This window comes from Bubalus kerabau, chromosome 10 (genome assembly GCF_029407905.1).
Source record: "Bubalus kerabau isolate K-KA32 ecotype Philippines breed swamp buffalo chromosome 10, PCC_UOA_SB_1v2, whole genome shotgun sequence".
Lineage (NCBI taxonomy): Eukaryota > Metazoa > Chordata > Mammalia > Artiodactyla > Bovidae > Bubalus > Bubalus kerabau.
Genome location: NC_073633.1, coordinates 40,780,682 through 40,803,674, shown reverse-complemented (window position 1 = coordinate 40,803,674; position 22,993 = coordinate 40,780,682). Strand labels below are relative to the sequence as shown.

The window sequence follows — 22,993 nt, the reverse complement described above, 5'->3', positions numbered from 1 at the left end:
CTGCGCTTCACCTGCTCAGGCTGGGTGCCTGGCATCCTTTTCAACAGCACCCATCTTGGGCAGGCCCAGTATCGGTCAGGGTGAATGGATGCTGGATCCCCCACCCCCAACTCTCACTGGCCCCCCCGTGGTCTGCTCTCACACATTTGCTCCTCTCTCTCGCTTGCGCGCGCGCGCGCTCTCTCTCTCTCTCTCTCTCTCACACACACACACACACACACACACACACGTGGGGCCACACCCAGCAGAGCCACCTACCTTCCCCAGGCCAGCCTAAGCCAATCCAGCCTTGATCTCCAAGTGCCACTCTGACCCTAGGAGCCACTCATTTATAGAAATATCTCGTAGGAGGTGTGTTCAAAGCCGGGCAGGAGGACTCCGGTCGGCTGGACCAGACTCCCCTTCTCTCCCGACACCTCCAGAGGATAGGCCGCCTCATCACCTTATCTGCTATTGCACTTTGCCGACTGACGTCTCTCCCCGGGCACCTCGGGCCCCCACAGCATCTTCCATATCCTTAGGGGGTGGCGGCAGGCTTGTGGCAGGTCCCATCTTCCGTGGAGCCCCAGGTAGGGAGGGGAGAGCTGGAAGGGGCGGGACCCAGGTGCAGCTCCAAGTTTCCAGCTCCCAAAATAATCAGATGCAAAAGGGAAGGAAGAAATCTCCAGGCCAGTGGGTGACTCAGTGCCCGTGGGCCGGCTTAGTCACCTGGATAGCTGCTCCTGGCTCCCAGCACCTCAGGCTGGGAGTGATGCCCTGCCCCCTGCAGCCGGCAGCAGCAGGCTGTCAAAGGGAGTGCGGCCACGGAGCCCCAGCTGGCCCAGGGCTCCCGGCAGGCGGGCTCCGGCTTCCTCCCCGGCCGCCTGTCCCTCCTCCACCGAGCACCCTGGCTCACTTTGGGATTTCTCCATTAAATCCTCAGGCAGCGACCTGCTCGTTTGGGGCGCCGAGCTGCTCCAACGTTGCTTGGCAATTTTGATATCGTCGGGGGTTGCCATGGGGAGGAGGGTGATGTCATTGACACAAAAAAACCCACTGAATTTACAAATCAGCTGGGGCTGGAGCTATTTATAAAAACACGTTTTTCCCTGCCTTCCTTTACTGAGGGGGAGGCGGGGGGAAGGGCTGACTGTGCTCTCAGAGCGAGCCTCCCCCCTGCAGCCCCGGACCTCCCGGGCTCCCCGCCCCCAGGGCTGCAAGACCTTGCTGCCGGGCCACAGCTGGCTGAGCCCCACTTTTGGGGTCTCAGTTGGTTTTGCTGTGAAAAGTGAGAAAGCGGCACATAGAGGGTGCTGGGCAGCATGGGCATCAGCTTCAAGGCTTGGCAGGGACCCTTTGTTTCCCAGCCCCAGATCTGAAGTATTGGCCTTTGCAGGTGGGTGCTTGAGCTCCCCTGGGGCCAGGGAGAGCTCAGCCTTGCACAATGCCCTCCGGGTCCCCGAATCCACCCATCCCCTCACTGGTTCTTTATCTTCTCCCAGTGCCCAAGCCCAATCTCGGCCCCCTGCTCCTCTCTCCCATACTCGCCCACGGTCCTGTTGGAAAACCATCCGATCCGTGGTTTTGACAATCAACCTGGAAATGCTCACTCCAGAGCCCAAGTCACAGCTGCCAACATGGGCACCACCTTCACCAGCCAGTTCCCACCCCAGTGCCCACTGCTGCTGACGGCCAGATGGAAATCCACCATTCCCCTCGATGCTTCCCCACCCCCGCCCCTTACATCCAAGGTGGCACTAGGCTGCTCATGTTATTTTTGAAAACTCCTTCATGAATTTTCTTCCATAAATAGTGTGGTGTTTGGTTAAAAGCCCAGGTTCCGAGCTTTCCATCCCGAGTTCACATCCCAGCTTTACTGTTCATCAGCTGAGTGAATTTTGGCATGTTATATAACCACGTGGACCTTGATTTCCTCGTCTGTAAAATGGGGATGATTTCACCTGCCTACAGGGTTGTGGGAAATAAGTGAACAAAGCTCCTGGCACAGGAACTGCTCATCCTGAGAGCTCAGAAAACATGAATGTTCTCAGCTTTCTGCTTCATGACTGTGCTGTTTGGGGCTCACTCTTATCCACCCACCAAACAGCGGCAGATTAATCTTTAGAACGATGACCTCAGTCACCTCCCGTGTGACGGTCTCAGGCTGCGCACATAGACATTTTGATTGAGCTGTGCAGTATGGGACCACGTGGCCTGTTTAGTCATAAAAACTCAATTAGGGTTTCTAATTACTAGTCATCTTGAGCAGAAAAGGGATTTTTTGGACAGCCATCAGGTAACTAGCTCCCAGCACTGATGAGAAATCTGGAGAATCAAGTCCGGGACAGAAGCCAGGCAGTACAGAGGTCTCTAGGCATCAGACCTGACTCGGCAGATTCCATGCCTCCCCCACCTGGATGGAAGGTGCTCCCACCACGTGCTCCACCTGGTGTGCCTCTGGTCTGGTGGAGCAGAGGGTAGCCTTGTCAAGGGTTCCCATTACCCACATGAGGCGGGAAAGAAGATTAGGGTGGAGGCGCTGAAGGTAACGGTATGTGCATGAGTGCTCAGCTACTCAGTTGTGTCCGACTCTCTGCGACCCCATGGACTGTAGCCCACCAGGCTCCTCTGGGATTCTCCAGGAAAGAATACTGGAGCGGGCTGGCATTTTCTCCTCCAGGGAGTCTTCCTGACCCAGGGATCAAACCCACATCTCCTGTGGCTCCTGTATTGGCAGGTGGATTCTTTACCACTGAGCTACCTGGGAAGCCCCAAAGGAAAGGGTGCTGGAGTTCTGAAACCAGTCAAGGGTCACCATGGGTCTTGGCCACTTTCGCTCATCCTTCCAAATTCCTGAGAGTGATAATCAGACATTGTTGATTCTGTCTTCAGGGACTTTGGGAAGCTGACGCCTGCACAGAGTAGAACTCATTCATTCCTCTACGTAATGTTGCATGGATTCTTTTTATTTTTTTTTTTTGACAGGGATTCTTGATTTGGTGAGAATTGCTGCCAACTGAGACCCCTTTCCTCACAGGTTGTAGAAAAGGGGAAATCTGTCAGCCATTGGAAGAAACCCTTCAAAGGCTTGGCTGCCTCTTGTAGGGGGCAGCCAGACAGATGCCTGCATTCTTGGGCCATTGCTTGGGTGCTCTGCACCCTTCGTCACCCCAGCGGGTCACCTCTGCTGATCCCAGCAGGCTGAACTCTCAAGGGCAGGAACCCCAGCATGGTGCCCGGCACACAGTAGATGCTCATACATACTTGGTTGAGTGAATGAAAGCATGAGGAGGTTCTGTGCTCTGCTACTGTTAAGTTGCTTCAGTCGTGTCCGACTCTGAGTGACTCCATAGACGGTAGCCCACCAAGGCTCCCCCATCCCTGGGATTCTCCAGGCAAGAACACTGGAGTGGGTTGCCATTTCCTTCTCCAATGCATGAAAGTGGAAAGTGAAAGTGAAGTCGCTCAGTCGTGTCCAACTCTTAGCGATCCCATGGACTGCAGCCCACCAGGCTCCTCCATCCATGGGATTTTCCAGGCAAGAGTACTGGAGTGGGGTGCCATTGCCTTCTCTGTGCTCTGGCCCCCCCGTATACTTGGAACACAGTGAGTCATGGAGTTGCAGGGGACTCTAAAATGATCAGCCCCGCCCCGCCTTCTGCAGGTGAGGAAACGGCAGCCCCCAGAGATGAAGTGACTCAGCAAAGCCACACAGGAAATTAGAGGCAGTCAGGACTGGGACTCAGCCTTCCTCCTCACAGGCCGGTGATGCTCCCTTTGCTGCCCACGCAGGCCCGTTCTGCTGAAGCCCCAAGAGTGAGGTATCTGTTGTTTAGTCCAAGGCAGCAGCGGTGCTGTCACTGTGGGTTTTTCTGCCTTTTACTCTTGGCTCCCAGGGAGTGGCAGCGTGTGAATCGGCCTAGATGGTGTCCTTACAGCTAATTAATACAGTCTTTCACTTTTCTCAATTTTACTGTTGAAAATGGTGATGTTCTTAAAGCCTCAAAAGCAACTTGTCTGGTCGGCACCATTTTGGTGAGCCAGGTTCCACTGGATTGAAAGCTGACACCGAAATATCCCACCGAATGGCTTTAAACAAATCATCTGGGGATTGGTTTGGAAAGGCACTGTAATAGCGAAGTCCTCACATTTTCATAGACGAATGCTTCCAGGCTTTCCTTAAGAATAACAAGTTTCAGAAACAAAGTCTAGGGTTCTAACGTGTGGGAAAAATGCCCTTTTACTGCCAGCTTTTTCTAGATCTTTAGCTTCTTTCCTACACTTCCCGCCTCCTTTGTGCTGTGTGTATAGAGGGTGCTTCACGTAGGCCTTTCTGACGGCCGTGCGGGCCTGTCTCCACCTGCCTACACTCGTCAGGACCTCTTGCCAAAGGGCCAGGAAGGAGGAACAGATCTGCCTGCCCCCACTGCCGTCCCAAGCCGGGGCAGGCTCCGGAAAGGAAGGGCTGGGACTAACGAGCAGCTGTGTCATTGGAGGTCCGTGTCCTGCATTCCAGGGCTGGTGTTGCCTCAGAGGTGGCCCTCAGCCCACAGCCTCCAGGTCAGAGGTAGGGGCCCCACCTTCAAGAGATTTTCCCAAATGGCTTCCCACAGGGCAGGTGGGGTTCCCATAGCAGATGCCTCCAGAGCCCCCACTCACCCTCCAAGGTGCTGGTAGCAAAAGGGAGAAGGGCCAGCCAAGTCCTGGGGGTCCTGTGTGGAATGGAGCCTAAAAGGCCTTGTCATATAAGGGTGCTTGGGCCCCTTCTGTGCCTCTCCTCCCGCTCCGCCCTGTTTCCCTCCTGTGGGGGTGGAGTGGGGTGAGAAGCCCAGGGTAATGGGCACGCCCTGGTGGTGCAGCAAGATGTGTAGAGAATCCCTGACTGAGGGCTGTGAGTGTGACTGGTGGGACTCTCCACCGTGCTCCTGGAGTAGGAGTGCCTGCTGGGCTGCTGTTAGGGACTTTCTCTAGGAATGCTTCTTCAACAAAAGCAAATTGGAAAAACTCAATTTGACTCCAATAGGAATTACTATCCGGAGAAGGCAATGGCACCCCACTCTAGTACTCTTGCCTGGAAAATCCCATGGATGGAGGAGCCTGGTGGGCTGCAGTCCATGGGGTCGCGAAGAGTCGGACACAACTGAGCAACTTCACTTTCACTTTTCACTTTCATGCATTCAAAAAGGAAATGACAACCCACTCCATTGTTCTTGCCTGGAGAATCCCAGGGACGGGGGAGCCTGGTGGGCTGCCGTCTATGGGGTCGCACAGAGTCAGACATGACTGAAGCGACTTAGCAGCAGCAGCAGCAGCAGGAATTACTATCGCTGCTGGCTGACGGCCTTGCTGCCTGGCCACTCCCCTTCTGGTCTTGACAGAAGGCCCTGCACCGGCCCTCTGACTAGAGGTAAAGAAGGGATGATGAGGCCTTCCGGAAGCCCAGTTTGGGCTGCAGAACCTGCCTGGACACTGATGGGCAGGGCAGATGGGGAGGAGGCTGAGGGGCCACGGCGCAGACTGAGGGAGACAGGTATCATTCCCTGAGAAGCTGGTGTAACAGCTCTCATGCTAGGAGCCTGGTAGCTACAGTCTGTGGGGTCGCAGAGTCAGACACGCCTCTGCCACCGCCCTACCCCTCCCAGCCCCTCTGCTTCTGGGGAAAGCAAGAAGAAAGGGTGACAGGATCGTGGCCAGTCGGGAGACAGGCTCAGAGCAGACGGCAGTGTTAGCAGATGGCCTGGGAAAGCAGAAGGCGGACGTCGCTGTGTATGGCCTTGCCTTCTGGCCCCGCCTGTCATAGTGCTGCTGGGGACACAAGGGAGGATTCGGAGGGAGTCTGGCGAGGGTGCCTGATCTGGACCTCCAGGAGAGGTTTCCAGGAGAAACAGGATTTTTCAAGTAAGTGAATAGGGAATGGAATTCTTTTTCCAGAATCAAGTTTGTGAAAATTCCTGATTTCGTGAGATGGAGGTGGCCACAGAAGAAAACATGTTAATCAAGTATATACCATGTTCCAGGATAGGAAGGCTCGGCTCTCCCTGCTTGTTAGATCACTGAATCCTTAAAACACCAAGGGGGAGGTATTATTATCCCAGTTCATACAGACGAGGAGTCTGCAGCTCAGACTGTTTCAATAACTTTCCCTGAATCAGCTAGGAGGTGGCAAAGCCAGGGTCGGCGTGCAAGCCCTGGCTCCTGCTGTAACGCCCTGTGCCAAGGCAGGAAGCTTTGGCGTGACTGTTTCCGGGGGACACTGCACCCTTCGGCTGAAGGGAGCCACTCAGTCAAGGTCTGGCCACAACCTGCTCTGACTGGGCTGAGTGCTGCCTCTGGCTGACTTTCATTGCTATGTGACAAGGACACAGACTTTAACTTAGAATTCAGGAGAGGGTCAGCCCCCAGTTCCCAGTTTAGTGGCTGGCAGCAGGTCCAGCAGTGGTATTTCCCAGAAATGAGACTTCCTGGGAGCAGCCTCGATGGGAGGGGCTGGACCCCCTCTGTCAGAGCAGGGAAAAGGAGGGACTAGAAGAAACTTCACTTGAGACACAGCTAAAAAGAAAAGCCTTCTGTTGGTGACATGGGCACCCCTTCTCCACTCTGGCACATACAGCTTTAGAGGTGAGTAAGGCTGGTCTCCGGAGGCTTTAGGGGATTAACCCTGAGGCGTTAATGGTAACATGGGGGCTGGCTCAGAAACTGGTCAGAGCAAAGTTGCAAACTGCAGAGTCCCAAGTGCACAGTGATGGCCTCTGCCATCCCAGGCCCATTGCCCCAGGAGAGCCTTCCAGACACACCTGAGCTTCTGCTCAATGAGCAAGGGCTAGTGATAAGCCTGGCAGCACAGGAGAAAGCACAGCAGCAGAAGCACATACATGGAGGGTTCCTACTGCATCAATGACTGCCAAAAAACTCATTTTCTTGAGCACACGTTAGAGACTATACACAGTGCTAAGCCCTTGCCACACATTAACTCATTAAATCCTCCCAACAATCCAATTAATGAGTCCATTCAATAAATAGCTATTGAGTACTTGCTAGGTGCTAAGCTCTGTGCTAGGCGCTAGGGATAACTTTGTGGAGAAGTCCCTGTCCTCATGAGATTCACAGTCTAGGTGGGAACTATTAACTATCTCATTTTAGAGGTGATGAATCAGGCCTCCTGAAGTTCTTGCTCAGGTCACTAAGTGACAGGGCAGGGGTTTGAACCCAGGCAACGTTTCAGAGTCCAGGGTGGTGTTTTCCTACCAAATTCTGCTTTTTTTTCCTTCCCAACACCACCCATGCGCAAGACACTACTGGTCGCCTCTCTAAATCTGTCTCATATCCCCCTTCTGACTTGCTGGAAGAAGCCCAGCTTATTTGCATGTATCCTCTTCCCCTTCCTGTGTGCTCAGGGAAGGGCTCCTCCCTGGCACCAGCCCTGGGGGTAATCTCAATTAGTTTGAACCAATCTTGGTAATTCCCTTCTTTTTGCCAGGGACTGGTTTAGACCCTAGGCATGTGACAATCCAGACAGGAGTTCAAGTTTGCCGAAGAGTTTTTGGGAAGAATTTCCTTGCGCTGCTCCAAGCTGTTTGGCTTGCTGCGGGAGCCAACTGGGTTCCAGAAGGGGACCAGCCTGAGGACAAAAGCCAACATGCTGAGAATGGAGAAATAGGGAGAAGCGTGGGTCTTCTGTGAATTGCTGGGCTTCAGGCTGGTTATGTGAGATAACAGATATTCTTACCCCGTATGCTAGTTCAGATTTTCTGATTTTTGCAGCTGCAAACTACCTGATACAGACAAGCTCCAATCTCTGCCATGCCTTGATGACCCCCAGGACACCATAACCCATGCTGGCCCTCACTTCTTCAAAGTGTCCCAACACATCTGCTCAACTCCTTAGCTCTTGGTCAAGCCTTACCTTCAGATGTCCTTTGACATATTCCCCTCTATACTCTCTTAGCCTTTAACCTATAATATCCTGTTCCACTAACTAAATTATAAACTCTCTGAAGGGAGAGAGCATGCCTCATATTTCTTTATATCCTTCATGGTGCCTGACATTAAAAGTGTATCCTCAGTAGAGTTTATATTTATTGGCTAATCATTTTTGCCACATTCCAAGAGTATTTGCTGTCCTGAAGGGGGTAAATGAACATGTTCCAACAAAGAGTAGAACAGGAGTCAACAGGTTGCCGCTAGAAGCCTGAGTGACTAGGAATGTCAGGCATCTCCACTGTGCTGGCGATCCCACGATGGGTTACACTGGCTCTGGCTGCCTCCTGTACCCAGCTCTGGGCTGACTGGCTGCCTCCTGTACCCAGCTCTGGGCTGACTGGCTGCCTCCTGTACCCAGCTCTGGGCTGACTGCCGGGCAGACAGAGATGAATCCACTGCTTGCCAGGAACCATGGGACTTGCAAGTTTAGCAACCATATTGCGTTAATTCTCACAACAGCCCTTAGCACTAGTTTATAGATGGCAGATTGACCTGCCCTGATCAAGCAGCCAGTGTGGAGCAGACCTGGGGTTGCAGCCCAGGTTTTCCAGTTCATGAATCGAACTCATAGGACTTCTTGCGTTCTATCTTTCCTTTTTCCTATCAAGCACGTGGTCACTTTTCATCCACTGGCTCAGGGGAGGGATGCAGCAGAAGGTAATATAGAAATGGTTCTGAAAGCCTAAGCTCTAGCAGCAAAAATCTCAGGAAGAGACTAAATATCTTGGCCTTAAATGGGGTGAGCAGGCCCTGTGCCTAAGCTAGAGGGGTTTCCCCTGGTGAAGGAGAGAAGACAGGGCAGAAGAGCGAGATACATCTACAGATGGCCAGAGGAGAGGGAATCTCATCATGCTTCCCACCAGTGTGGGCAGCAAGACCCCGCCTGATATGTATCATCAGGGCAAACAGGACCCGAGGCAACATTTAAGATTCCTGTGCTCTGAACATGGCTGAGGAGCAGCAGAGAGCTGCAAGCCAGAACTGAAACAGCCCTGTGGGGTGAAGATTGGACTAGATGGACCTTCCTGATAGCTTAGAACTTGGCTGATCTTGAGACTGTTTTCTTTAAGTACAATTATTTGTTGTATTTGGTTTCCTGAAGGTCACTCCCAATAGAAATAACTATTTCCCCTTTAGAATACAGAACATCATGTTTCTTTCAACTGCCTTTATTATATTACAGATTTAGCTGTACTCTGTACAGTAAATTATAGTAAGGTCCTAATCTAGCTGAGGTTCCAATTTACTCGAGAAGTTTCCAGAGGACTTTAGACCACATTAGAACTAAACCAATATAAACATCTACAAGCATCTGTACTAAAAGCTTTATTTAGTTCTAAATACTCCGTAAAGTAGGCATTCAGGTTATCTTTACTTTATAGAGGACAACACTGGCTCAGAGAGGATAAGTAACTTGTTCATTGCCACACAGCCAGGATTTAAACCCAGGCATTCTGGCCATAGAGGCAGCATCTCTAACCTCCAAGCAGTGGCACCACAGGCAGGGGGCCACCTCAATATTGAGGAGATTCTGGTAGGCCTTATGCCTGTGAAGCTGACCCCCTATAACGTGAGCACCACATATAAGCTGTAACTCTACTATAAAAAGACACATGTACAAGCACCTATGCAAGGCAACCAATGGTGTGATGCAGCCGGGAGCTAAGGGGCCACCCCAGGGGCCTACCCCACTTGTCCACATGCTAGGTCGGGTACTGCATGTGCCTGCTTGGGTAAGTTCTGATCGAGTGGCTTTCTTATCTGTTCAGTGACAGGGTAGGTGATCTGGAAGGTCTCTCCTAGCAATGCCAGTTAACTTGTCTGTTCTGCCTAGCTCATATTTCTGCCTGCCTGATTCTTTCAATTCTCTGGGACTCGCTGACTTGCTGTACCACACACTCACTCACCTTTAGCTGTCTCATTTCCTGGAATGAGCCAGTCTCATTGAAGCTTCATGTGTCATCCTTTTCAATATTTTTATCACTTCATTCTAGAATTACCAGGTTTTTTTCAATTCTGTTTTAAAAATGTAAAGGCAAATGTATATTCATCTTTCTGTTCACAGATTTTAATGGGTATTTGTTTTTATGAAATGCCATCCTCACTTTGCTAATTGTAGGACTGAAGCAATTAAATGTATCACATGACCAGGACGGTAAGATTAAAGACACATACACAAAATGAGACACTAGAAATGAAAGTGAGATGATTCCAGACACATCTGCAGCCTAGGAGAGATTTTTCCTCTTCACCAAGACTCTGATATAACTAGTTTTTGAACTTGTGGCCACATTTTTCACATTTAAATTCACTATTTTTTTTTTAACTCACTACATATTTAATTCACTCCTAATTTCTAGGACTATATAAAATTAATAGACAGTCCTTTGCTCACAAGGGGTTTGAGAACTAGCAGGGTGATTGGGCAACCACTACTTCCCATGGAGTACATCATGAGAAACGCTGGACTGGAAGAAACACAAGCTGGAATCAAGATTGCCGGGAGAAATATCAATAATCTCAGATATGCAGATGACACCACCCTTATGGCAGAAAGTGAAGAGGAACTAAAAAGCCTCTTGATGAAAGTGAAAGTGGAGAGTGAAAAAGTTGGCTTAAAGCTCAACATTCAGAAAACGAAGATCATGGCATCCGGTCCCATCACTTCATGGGAAATAGATGGGGAAACAGTGTCAGACTTTATTTTTTTGGGCTCCAAAATCACTGCAGATGGTGACTGCAGCCATGAAATTAAAAGACGCTTACTCCTTGGAAGGAAAGTTATGTCCAACTTAGATAGCATATTCAAAAGCAGAGACATTACTTTGCCAACAAAGGTCCAGCTAGTCGAGGCTATGGTTTTTCCTGTGGTCATGAATGGATGTGAGAGTTGGACTGTGAAGAAAGCTGAGTGCCGAAGAATTGATGCTTTTGAACTGTGGTGTTGGAGAAGACACTTGAGAGTCCCTTGGACTGCAAGGAGATCCAACCAGTCCATTCTGAAGGAGATCAGCTCTGGGATTTCTTTGGAAGGAATGATGCTAAAGCTGAAACTCCAGTACTTTGGCCACCTCATGCAAAGAGTTGACTTATTGGAAAAGACTCTGATACTGGGAGGGATTGGGGGCAGGAGGAGAAGGGGACGACAGAGGATGAGATGGCTGGATGGCATCACTGACTCGATGGACGTGAGTCTGAGTGAACTCCGGGAGTTGGTGATGGACAGGGAGACCTGGCGTGCTGCGATTCATAGGGTGCCAAAGAGTCAGACACGACTGAGTGACTGAACTGAACTTCCCATGGAGAAGTCAATTTGAATTAGGGGACAACACTGCTAGGGAGCCGAGACTTTGCTGTAGGAACCTCTAAAGAGCAAGACTATTGGAAGTAGTATGCTTTGATGGAAAAAAGTATGTTTACAGACATTTAGCCTGAGTTTATTAGTTTGTTCTTTTCTTAATCATACTATGTCAGTTTGTGGAAACTCAATGAGCTTTTATACAAAACCTATAAAATGTTTTTTGTTTTGAAAAGTCAAATTTTGTCATTCAAACCCCAGTTCAGACATAGGAAGTTGCAATAGTAGGAAGATGATAATTTTAGAAAGAGTATTTTGAATAGAAACATTATAAAATATTTGAACATGTATGGATTTTTAACATACCAAAGATGGAAGTTTAGATATATTATCTTCAGTAATGTAAAATTGCTATTACTCTCATTTTAATTCCAAATTAATCTTGTTTTTATATATGGATGATGCAGTCTCCTAAATTTCCTGCTTAAAAAACAGAAACCCAACATTTATTAGGGCTTTTTGTTTTTTTAATGTAGAGAAGGGAAAAGATGACAAAACCATAGCCCATAATTTCTTAGCCTAGATTATCCCACAGACATAAAAGAAGTGATCAGAATGTTCAAAGTGCTCAGAAGTAAAAGCCTTTATTCATTCCTCTCGCTGCCCCTCTCCTCAAAGACAACCACTTTTCCCCCCTCAGTTTTTTTTTTTTAACATAAGCGGAAATGTGTGGAATTATACTTTCAAAGTCTAACTCAGGTTCTGCCATCTCTACAGGCTCATGCCAAATTGGAAGACTTGGGCTTCGGCACCAATGCCCAAGCGCCACCGCCATCTACAGAAATGGTCTGGTTTTACCTCTGCGTTGGTTTCAGGAGCCTCTTCTGCCAGGCTTGGCTGCACTGATTACCCCAGTGGGACTCATGAGACTTGGAGGCAGAAGGACAGCTATCACATGCAGTGCTTCATCTTTAAGCATCTGTGCCAATGCTTAAGGTAAAATCTGGGGGAAAATTTCTCAGATTTAAATTAAATAAATATTGCCAAATCACCTCCTGGTAGTGTACCAATCTGCACTCCCACTAATAACATCTGAGTGCTTATTTCCACTCACCCTCACAAATACAACGTTCAACCATTTACTATGTGAATGATGATGAAAATTTCACATTTATTTTGCATTTTATTTAATTAGGAATGAGAGTGAACAACTCACATGTCGGTCATTGAAATGTTTTTAGTGAATTGTTCATGCCCTTTGTCATTTCAACTGGTTTTCATTTTTAAAAAAATTCTTTGTACCTTAGGTATAAAATACTGCTTGACTGTGCTCTAAGCACTGGGGTTAAAACAAAGTAAATCCCTGCCCTTAAGGAGCTTAAATTCTAGTAGTGGGATACAGGGGGAAAGGATAAAATATATTTCTATATATGCTATGGAAAAAATAAAGCAGGGTAAAGAAAGACAGAGAGTGACAGCAGAACAGCAGTGTGTATAAGGGCGGGCGTGGTGTTTTGTATACAACAGCCAGGGAAGGCCTCTGATAAGGTGGCAATCTGAGAAGACACCTGAAGGGGAGTAGGGGAGTAATGCATGTGAAGTTATGGGAGAGAATATTCCAGGCAGAAGAAATGGAAAGCTAAACGTTCATAAAGAAGGAAACTAGTTGGCATGTTTAAGGAAGACAAAGGAGGTGGGCATGCCACAGTGGAGTGAGGAAGGAAAAGGAGTCAGGGAAGAGGTGAGGGAATGGCTAGGTTAGACCTGGTAGGGTCTTGCAGGCTGTGAGAAGTCTTCCCATTTTGAGCTGTGTGAGACTAGAAGCCACTGGAGGGTTCTGCTTTGACTGGAGGTGTGTGGGGGGAGCAGAGAGACTAGTTATAAGACCTTGAGATAATGCAAGTGAAAAATGATGCAAACATGTGGCCAGTGATTATTCCTAGTTTGAGCTTAGAGTTTCTTTTTTTCGCGGGGGCAAGGGGAGATCGGTGACTATGTTAGGTTTTGTTTTTTATCTATTATAGTAATAAATAGCAATCTTCTTGGTTTATTCTTGGTTTTATGTCACAGACAAAAAATTACAAAGTCATCTAGTATATTTTCAGCTTCTTACATTAATGCTTTTGATCTTTTTGTGTAGGTAGCTGTGAAATAGGAAAGACTACTGCATATAGCAGTGCAATGTATTCACTGCACAAGGGCGCCAGGTTGAGAGGGTAAGTGGGGAGTGAAATCCAGCCAAGCTATGGCGCATAGGAAGGGACTGAATGCACCAGGAGGAGGAGCCTTTTCCTAATGTGCACAAGCGTGCTGTATGAGTTAGGGATTCCCAGGTGACTCAGTGGTAAAGAATCCACCTGCCAAGGAGATCTGGGTTCTATCCTGGGGTCAGGAAGATTTCCTGGAGGAGGAAATGGCAACCCACTCTGGTATTCTTATTTGGGAAATACCAGGGAGAGAGAAGCCTGCGGGCTACAGTCCGTGGAGTCGCAAAGAGTAGGACACAGCTGAGCTTGCATGCATGCTTTATGAACTAGTGCTGGTACTGGTTCATCCTCTAAGTTCCAACTCTAATCCATGCTTCAATACCAGTTACCTGGACTGCCACCTTTATCCTATTAAATATTTGTAGCTTCTTATATCTTTGGTGGAACCAAGAACCTCATTAAGATTGAAGTTTGCCATACTAAATTTTTTTTTTTTTTAATGCATTTTCCTCACTAGGGAAGTCTTAATTTTAGAAGCCAGATTGGAAGCAAATTTGGTGTAAAAGTTGGTGAGGCTGGAGGAAGAATTCCTCTTTTTCCAAAGCAATAGAAAAGAAGCATTTCTTTGCTGTCTTTGCTTAAAGATTTTAGCCTAAATACAAGAGTCATTTCAAAGCGTTTTCTGCTAACCCTCTGAAAGGCTTTCTTATCTATCTTGAGATAACAGCCCAACTAACAGTCAAAAGTCCTAATGCTACAGGAGCTCTTTTCATTTCCAGATGCAGGTCTGGCAGCAGAGCACCGTGACCTGGGTGGAAGCTTTCTTGTGCAACTGTCACAGGGGTGAAGACGCTAACAGTGGTAGAAAATCAGTGGATGTACACTTTGTGAATGGTGAGGCACTGTACTTCCATGCTTTCTTTTCAAACAAAAGTGAAAATCCTCTTTTCAACTGTGTTCTTTTCCTCAGGTCCATCGTTACACTATCACTGCCTTAGTGAGACAAGAAATAACCATTTGAAGGAAGTCAAATAGAGGCTTCCTTCTCCCAAGACAAACAACATAAATTATAAGGAAGAGGCAAACACACCCACTTTATAGTTTTATGCTCAGGCTAAGAGAAAACGAAGACATCATAGGTCCTAACTGATCAGGTAATATTTTCTTACCTCTACAAAGAAGGATTGGAAGGGATGGGGAATGCAGGAAGGGATGGGGAATGCAGGAAGAGGCGGCAAAACAGTTCCAAGTTCCCTAATAAATTAACTTCCTCAGAGTTCCCTCCCTCTCCTCACAGCAGACTTTCAGAAATAAAGCTGTATCCATAAAGCAGTGCTTTGTCAGTCATGCTGTCAAGGCTGCTGAAAAATTCACTAGATGGAAGCTAAGCCTATGTTAAGAAAGAATCTAAATTTACCATCCAGCCTCAGAGTAATGACTTTACATGTCAAAGCGGTGGATTGAGAAATGAGAGAACAGCAGAGGGATAGATGGGTTCAGTTACATAAAAGGTACAGTATATAATTTTATATCTTTAGTTGTACAAGAAACAAACATGAAAATGTATCGAACGTCATATTTTGGTTAAGAGCAAAAATTTCTAAGTTGATTATCCTTCAGATGCAAGTCATGTTTCAGTGCTTCAAGTATATATGCCTAAATATTTTTAGTTAAGATATACTTAGAATCTTCTGCTTTCCAGCAATTTTAGAGCAGTAACAGTGACAACTAGAGTTAAAAAAAAAAAAACAAAAAACAGGCACCAACATAAGAGGCACATTTGATAATTTTGATATTTAGATATGAAATAGTTTTCACTGCCCTTCCTACAGATTTTCTTCCCTATCTCCAAACCTGATATAATTCAAGCTTGCTTAGTGGTCTAATACTTCATCTAGACCTATGCACTCCCAAATGATTCCTTGTGTCAAGTCAACTTTTTATTCTAATATTCTGCCTCTTCAAATTTTTCAATTGAAAAACCTTCTTCTAATCCTTCACTAACCTTGCCCCTAACAAGTCATTTTGCATGTAACAGAATGATGATCATTCCATTTCTGAAAGGTTGCTAAAGTCCATTCAAAATCTTTTTTCCCCTAACTCACACAGCCCTTATCAAGAGGCCCAGCAGCAACAGCACCACTAGATTATATAAGAAGACCAAGGGGCGTGGTGGATAAAAAAATGAAAACATTAAGACATAATAAAAAAAAACTTTACCACTTGAAACTTAAGAAAATTTGGTCTTGTATAAACCATTTCATCTACTTTTCAATCTAGACCATTTAGTGGAAAGTCAGGAACACCTACAGGAATGGTTGGCTATTCTGTATTATTATGATCCTATAATAACAGTTGCAAGTCTAGAATACACAAATTTCCATGGTAAAGTAGCTCCTGTCTGCAAAATAAGGCTATTTATTATCTTAGCTGGCAAAAAGTAGATGAGATGTTAGAAGCACAAATTTAACAAACACTATTTTATTATTTACAAAATACATAGTGATCACAAGGATACATGTAACAAATTACAAATGGGAAAAGTACAAGGAAAAGTTGAGGCAAATGTGTTAAATGACAGCAAGGTACCCATTAATATTGAATCTATTTAGAATAAAACTGTTCTTTGTTAAACTTAGTCAAGGCCAAGAGTAGGTACATTGTTGAGAAGAAAATGTCAGTTACGTAGAAATACACTTCTATCAAAAACTAGAAAAGTATTAGTAGTGTACCTAAATTAAATCACAGCATATACAGATACAGTGTTCCATAGTACAACCATTGATTTTAGGCAGGAATCTGTGAGAGGCTTGACTGCCTATCTTGCTGGAAGAGGAAAGCCCCAGGACTGATTAACTTCCCCACTTTCCAAAAAGCTTTGTTCAGGTGACTTTGGAATGTGGTGTCAAACACCCCATTCATTTCTGCTGCAAGTTCCCCCAGAACAGACACTGTGGACTCATCACTGGCATTCAGAATCCGCAAAAAGAATTTATTCCACAATTCACCATCTTTTAGCCTAAAAATATATAAAACCATTTTCATCAAGATTAGGCATATAGGAGTTTGAATTCTTTCTGTGTTTAACTCAATGGTACATTTATGCACCAACATGGTTTAAGGTAATACCTAACTCTAGGGTTAGAGATCACTCAAGCAGTGTCCTTTGAAACCGCAAGGTGAAACTACAAAAAAAAAAAAGAAAAAAAAGACTACCACAGTGGGAAAAGTTACAATACAATGAACGCACCTAAAGGGAAAGAAAATCTTTCATTTGAATCTATAAATTTCCTCCATGTACTGAGATGCAGCACTTCTCTTCTACGACTAGAAGAAAAACAAAATTTGTCTCCTCTCCTCTAACTTTCCTAACGTCTAGGTCATTAGAAAGATGACAGCTTCCTCTCTCCCCTTGCCCAGTAGTTTATTATCTTTACAACCTTCTCAGAATCTTAAGCTCGACTGAAGTAACTACTGCTTAAGTCTATGATGTTTGTATTAAAAAAAATTTTTTTTTAAATCAGATAAGCTTCTATTATTGTATAAGGCAAGGTTGTTAGAAAATCCCACCTGCCCCTACCTGCTTCTGCTTATGTAAGACTCATCTAGGACCATAACCAACTGGAGATACCTAACTGTATCCTATATTATGCCTTAATTATATTTCAAACCCATTTTGAAAGTATATGTTAGAGACAAATAAGACTGGCCAAATTCTGAGTAAAGAAAAACAACAATTCAATTGTTGGGAGGGGAAAATGGAAGTAAAGTGGTGTTAAAGTATCAATACTGATTCTTCTTTTAACTAAAGAATCTATTAGTAGGTGATAGATTGTTATACTTATTCTGGGAAGTTAACAACTATGATAAGGTAAGATGGAAGATGGGATATTTAGTAAGTATTATGAGCAGGCTTGAGGGAATACTAAGGTTCTGAGACCAAGCAACTCTTATTAAGAGAGCATTTACTTCCTCACCAAGGAGATTCAATTCTCTGCTTTGGTTTTATCCATTCATTAAATAAATAATAGCCTAAAACTATTATGTAATTTAGAAATTTAACTCTCTTCAAGAGATGCTTATTACCTTTTCATAAAAGCAATTAAAAAGGGGTATAAGACTAACACCAATTGGTTAGAAAATTATTCTCACAAAATGTTTCTATTAAGACTTCTAAACTGAGAGACTTCCATACTCTAGTCAACCTATATGTCATATTTATATATCTAGGTTCAAAATAATGTCCTGAAGCTGAATAGTTTGATTCCCTTCTTATTAATAATTCCTCTGTCCTGAACAAGGTACTCCACTGAATATCTAATGAAAACTGGTTAAAATTAATGAAATCATGGCATTTGGATTAAGAAACCAAGCTGTCAAAGCAGAGAGAGCACCGGAGATAAACAGAAGATCATTTGGACAGGCAAAGACCCTGAAATCACCAATACTTACTCAGAAATATTTTGGCTAAGTTTCCAGAGGGAACCATCCCAGAAGACCTGTAGGTGCTCCTTGAACAATAATAAATGTGCTAAATCTGCTATACCAAACAGATCTACCTGAAATCACAAAAAGCACTATCAGCTAAAATCATTCTCTGCTACTATGATGCCAATTTATTTATATAGGAAGTTGACAGGCATTATAGTGCTTAGCTAAGTTTATTTATGACATACATTTCAGTAGACTGTTCTTATCCTTACAGTAAAGGGAGAAACTCCCCAAAGAAGTGAGCAGCAGAGCCAACTCTAGGAATTATCCTTAAGAACAAAAGATGACAATAATATCTGGACTGTCAAATTCAAATTTGTATACCTACTAAATATGCATGGACTCCAGCTGTGATCTAAGTGTGTTGCACATGACTAGTTCAGGGTTATGCTGTATATTCAATCAGCAAACGCCATATATCCAGAGCTGAGTCAGAAGGGATTTTTGCATATAATGCCACCATATAAAATACTTTACATTTGTCCTAATGTTCTTTTTATATACATTATTTCATTTATTCCTCACAAGAATTCTAATGTACATATAGCAAACTATTATCTTTATTTTACAGAAGATCACAGAGAATGATTTACAAAATACAACACAGATAAGTGGTAGAAACGGCCCTGACACTTAGTTACTGAGTTAGTCATGTGTCTGCACGTGTATGTGTATATTCTTCAGTGTTGTGACAGAAAAATGGTACATTTTGCTTGACTTGGTGATATATGAAAACTAGGTCATCTGTTTCAGGAGATAGAATCAGTAAACATTAGCTTTCATGGCTTATTTAGGTAAGAAAGAGATGAAGAAACCCTCTCCATATTTGCTCTGGCTTATTTTACACTTACCTGGTAGGGAGAAGAACAGTTAGCCAGGATCTTTTGTCCTTCCAGGGTCTGTACAGTCCGAAAGCCACTGAGGTTAAAAACGTCTAGCTGTGCCCTAAGGTCAACACTGTAGGAAAAGTCCACTATCTTCAAAGCTTGATTGTTCTTATTAAAATCATAGGGATCGTGGATTCTAAGCCCAAATTTAAGAGAAGGAGATTAAAAAAACAGGCCATGAAAGAAGCTGCATGGCTGGTCTTCTTTAAAAAAAAAAAAAAAGGCAAAGAAAAAAAAGGAGGTACCGCAGGTGTGCTTTAGCTATGCCAATAGCTCCCTCAAGTGGTTAGTTATGAAAATGCACCTATAAGAGAAGTGCCTGTATCCACCCAACTGGGCAATGTCAAGAGTAGTTTACTGGCATAAGCTATAGAAGCCAAAGTGCATGGTCACAACAGAACATTTACCAAGTTTCCATATTACATAAACTAAGTACTAGAAGCAGAATGCAGGCCTCGACCTTGTACTATAGATATTAACATATATAATAGCAATAATTCATACACTAACAAGGATTATGATGGAGGAAATTAAGCTTTTGTAGGTGGCATAGCCTTTCTTGTTTACTATTATAGATCAGGCTTTCTGAGCATCATTCAGACTCCTTCACTGAGTTTAATTAAAAACAACATAAGACTGTTTTTTGGTAAAGTGACACCTTTACAAAATACTGTAAACTATCCTGTTTACGTTAAACTAATACCATACTCTATCTTACACTTATCTGTAATTACAATCCTTATTTCCTTAAAAAATACACACACAAACAACTTAACAGCACTAATTCACTACTGATTTTCCTTGGAATTACCTATTCCATGTAATAAAGCTGTTCTCCAAAGAGATAAAGGAATTATTTATATGAGGAAAAAATGGATTATTTTTAATGTGTTCCTTTTCTTTCTCTGCTTTCTCAGTTCCTGATTGATATCAATGGCAGGTCCTATATTTCTAAATAGAGGCTTTGATTAATCCTATCACATATACCTCCACAGCACCAGCTTATCTATTTTACTTTAAAATTTACAACTGTTCCCATTTGGCTTTACAATTTTATTTTGGCCATAAAACTGTAATCCCCAAATATTTTCAAAACTTGGGAGAGGTAGGAAAATGTTTCTTAGAATAACGAAAAGCAGAAAGGTCTCCTAACTCTCTAATCTTCCATTCACTGTTACCCTGGGAAAGACATTCCACTTTCTTGGATCTCATTTTACACACACACACAATATAGAAACTGCATTAAATCATTTCAAAAGGCTCTTTCAATTCCTTGTGAATCTACACAAAATTTCCTATCAAATTTGAAAAGTTGTGACATATTAAAAGGCAATGTCCCTTGAACACTATGTGGTTTTCTGGAGTCCTCTGGGGACTGAGAGGATATCTAAATATACAGAATACAAATGCCCAATCCTAAAAAGGCTTAGAAAATCTCTTTGCCTACAAGTCCTGAGAAAAGCCCTGTGAACTCTAGTACTATCCCTCTGAAATTTCAGTGCTGTGAAACAGAGTCAAAATAAAAACTATACCAGGGTTTTTCACATTTAGAAACATATGGGGAGATTTGTTTGGTGATCACAATGACTGGTTGACTGTAACTTGTATTTAATTTGGTGGGAGGTAATTATAGGGGAATAGATATAAAAATCCTGAAATGCTTGGACCAGACTTGCACTAAGTATCTCTGGTACTCTGGATGAGAAATGCTGCTGTATTATGCTTGGGGAAGCCTTTAAGACTCCATCATCTCAGGAAAGAAGGCAGGATGCTCATAACCAAAAGGTTATGATTGCAGGAATACACTGCAGATTCTTTTATTTAATTTCCATGCCAACTATGATCTGGAGTCTAATTCAGTTTCTTCTTACAGAGTAAGTAGTCAGGAGAAATGCAGAGAATGATTCCAGCTTTTCGTGTACACCAAAGACCTCAAAGAGAAAGTTAACTGCTTACCCAAGTCACAAGCTTGGGACAGAAAAAGCATCTTTAAACTACACTACTTACTCAAACACCATGAGATCAATGACCACTAGACTAGGTAGGTGTGCTGGTCCTCTAGTCCTTTCCATAAAACAAAAATTGTTGACCATTTTTGCCTTGTTTATGCCTCAATGTTTTCTATATTTTCTTAATTGAGTATCTGGGTTTCATCTCTTATTTCCTGCTCTGAAATTTCCTTCCTTGAACTTGACGGCTAAACTGGATTTCAACACTAAGCCCCTTTTCTTGGCATGGTTTGCATTCGCACTCTGGTTTTACTTATTTCTCTCAGCAATTACCTCAGCTTGGTATGATTTAAACTTTGGTCTTTGAAACTGAGCAGTGCCTCAACTTTGCTAGCAATCTATCTCTGTGCTGGCCCCACAGAAAGAAACACTAGACAATCTACTTCACATTCCCCAAATATTTATCTTGTACATCTCTCTAAACAGGAATCATCACAATAGAGTTAATTCTTTTTTTCTGGATTATTTCTTCAATGTGTGTGTGTTTTTTTTCCTTTGAATACTTTTAAACTATTCTCAGTGACTACTGACTTTTAGGAAGCAAATATCCTCTTAACATACAGTATTCTTTAATATGGTATTTATCAAAAGGCAAAAGAAAATGGAAACTACCCATGTTTTAAGCCAAAGCTGATAGAATTATAAGAGAATGAAAAGGACCAACCTGTTTCTAAGAATCAGGCTCCTTGGACTCAAGTCACCATGGACTATTTCTGCTTTGTGTAGTTTCTCCACCATTGTCAAAAGGTTATAAATAATCAATACTGTCATTTCATGGGTAATAAATTCACTGTGTTGAAGAACATCCTGGAAATAGAAGGACAGAAAATTATTTAAATTGGGGTGACATGTTCAATACCTTGCTTACTGCTGCTCTGTACTCTTCCTGGTTCTCTGTTAGAATGTGGGTTCTCTGTTAGAATGTGGGCTCCTTTGCAGATTGGTTTTTGTCCCATTTTCAACAATGCTGCTCTCCAGTAAGATTGTTCATACAGGGTGAGGCTGGCCCATAGTAGGATCTCTATATAAATGGTAGTTTAAAATTATCCTCAGGCCAACAATTTTGGAGAATTCATATTACCATCAAAATTGCAGCAAAACTATCATTATGTTGTATACCTGAAACTAATATAACATTGTATATCAACTATACTTCAATTTAAAAAGAGAGATGAGAAATGAAATAATCTCAGAAACATAAAAAAAAAAAATAATAAAAATGATAGGAGAAATAATCTCCAAAAAAAAAAAAAAAGCCATAAAATTGTCTTAAGAATAGTCCAAAGAATAAAATCACATATTATAAGGAGTTCTCTGGTGGCCTAGTGGTTAGGATTCCAGGCTTTCACTCCCAAGGGTCCTGGTTCAATCCCTGTATGGGGAACTGCGATTCCCACAAGCCCTGCAGCATGGTCAAAAAAAAAGATATATTGTGTTTGGGTTCTAAAAATAATCCAGAGGGGTAGTATAGATAAAACAAGAGTGGCAAAAATAGACTCTGGTTTCCATTCCTCATGTAGGGAACTTGGAAGTTGCTACTCTGTCCGAACATGTAAAAAGATGAACAAACTAAAAAATCAACAACTCTTCTAGTATCTGTAAGTATAGTGGAAGCACCCACATTTTTGTGAATTTCACCTCTAGGAGAAGATCAGGTTTTCACAGTAAATATGGTAGAAAAATTCCCCTACTGTTTCCAGCAGGGGGAGGGGAAAAAGAAACATTTGAAACAGGCCAGAGCACTCTGTTCTTTTTAATAAGGCCTGCCTTCAGGGGAAACTAGTTAACCAGAGCCTAACATACTGGGATATTATCAGAGTCTACTTGACCTTGGATAAGAGAAATATCCAATTCCAGCCCACTCCAGCTATTTTGTCCCACCTAAGCTGGGCAGGTGGGAGGTTATGGGGGGCAGTTTAGGAAACTGAGAAAGTTGTGAAGTTCACAGTCCAAAGGCATATGCACATTACAAAAGATGATAAATAATAGCACTGTACGACACTTTCCTTCCCCTCACATGTTATCATCATATTACTAAAGGGAATTCCTTTTACCTAGTACATCATGTCTGGCTATCAAGAAAAAATTACAAGGCATACTAAGAGGCAAAAAACACAATTTTAACAAGCATCAAAGCCAGAC

At 43.8% G+C, this 22,993-nt stretch overlaps 2 protein-coding genes across 2 annotated transcripts in view; one reads left to right on the top strand and one right to left on the bottom strand.

Annotated features, from left to right (window-relative positions):
* The window catches only part of SRP14 (signal recognition particle 14), a 173,883-nt gene that overhangs the window by 5,316 nt on the left and 145,574 nt on the right, over window positions 1-22,993 (top strand). The gene's annotated exons all lie outside the window — the stretch shown is intronic.
* The window catches only part of BUB1B (BUB1 mitotic checkpoint serine/threonine kinase B), a 55,379-nt gene continuing 48,315 nt past the window's right edge, over window positions 15,930-22,993 (bottom strand). The window contains exons 20-23 of the mRNA XM_055537353.1: window positions 21,516-21,658; window positions 18,807-18,978; window positions 17,917-18,023; window positions 15,930-16,483 (exon numbers count right to left, since the gene is read on the bottom strand). Coding sequence (XP_055393328.1) covers window positions 16,252-16,483; window positions 17,917-18,023; window positions 18,807-18,978; window positions 21,516-21,658 — 654 coding nt within the window. The 3' untranslated portion in view covers window positions 15,930-16,251. The remainder of the gene's footprint in view (window positions 16,484-17,916; window positions 18,024-18,806; window positions 18,979-21,515; window positions 21,659-22,993) is intronic.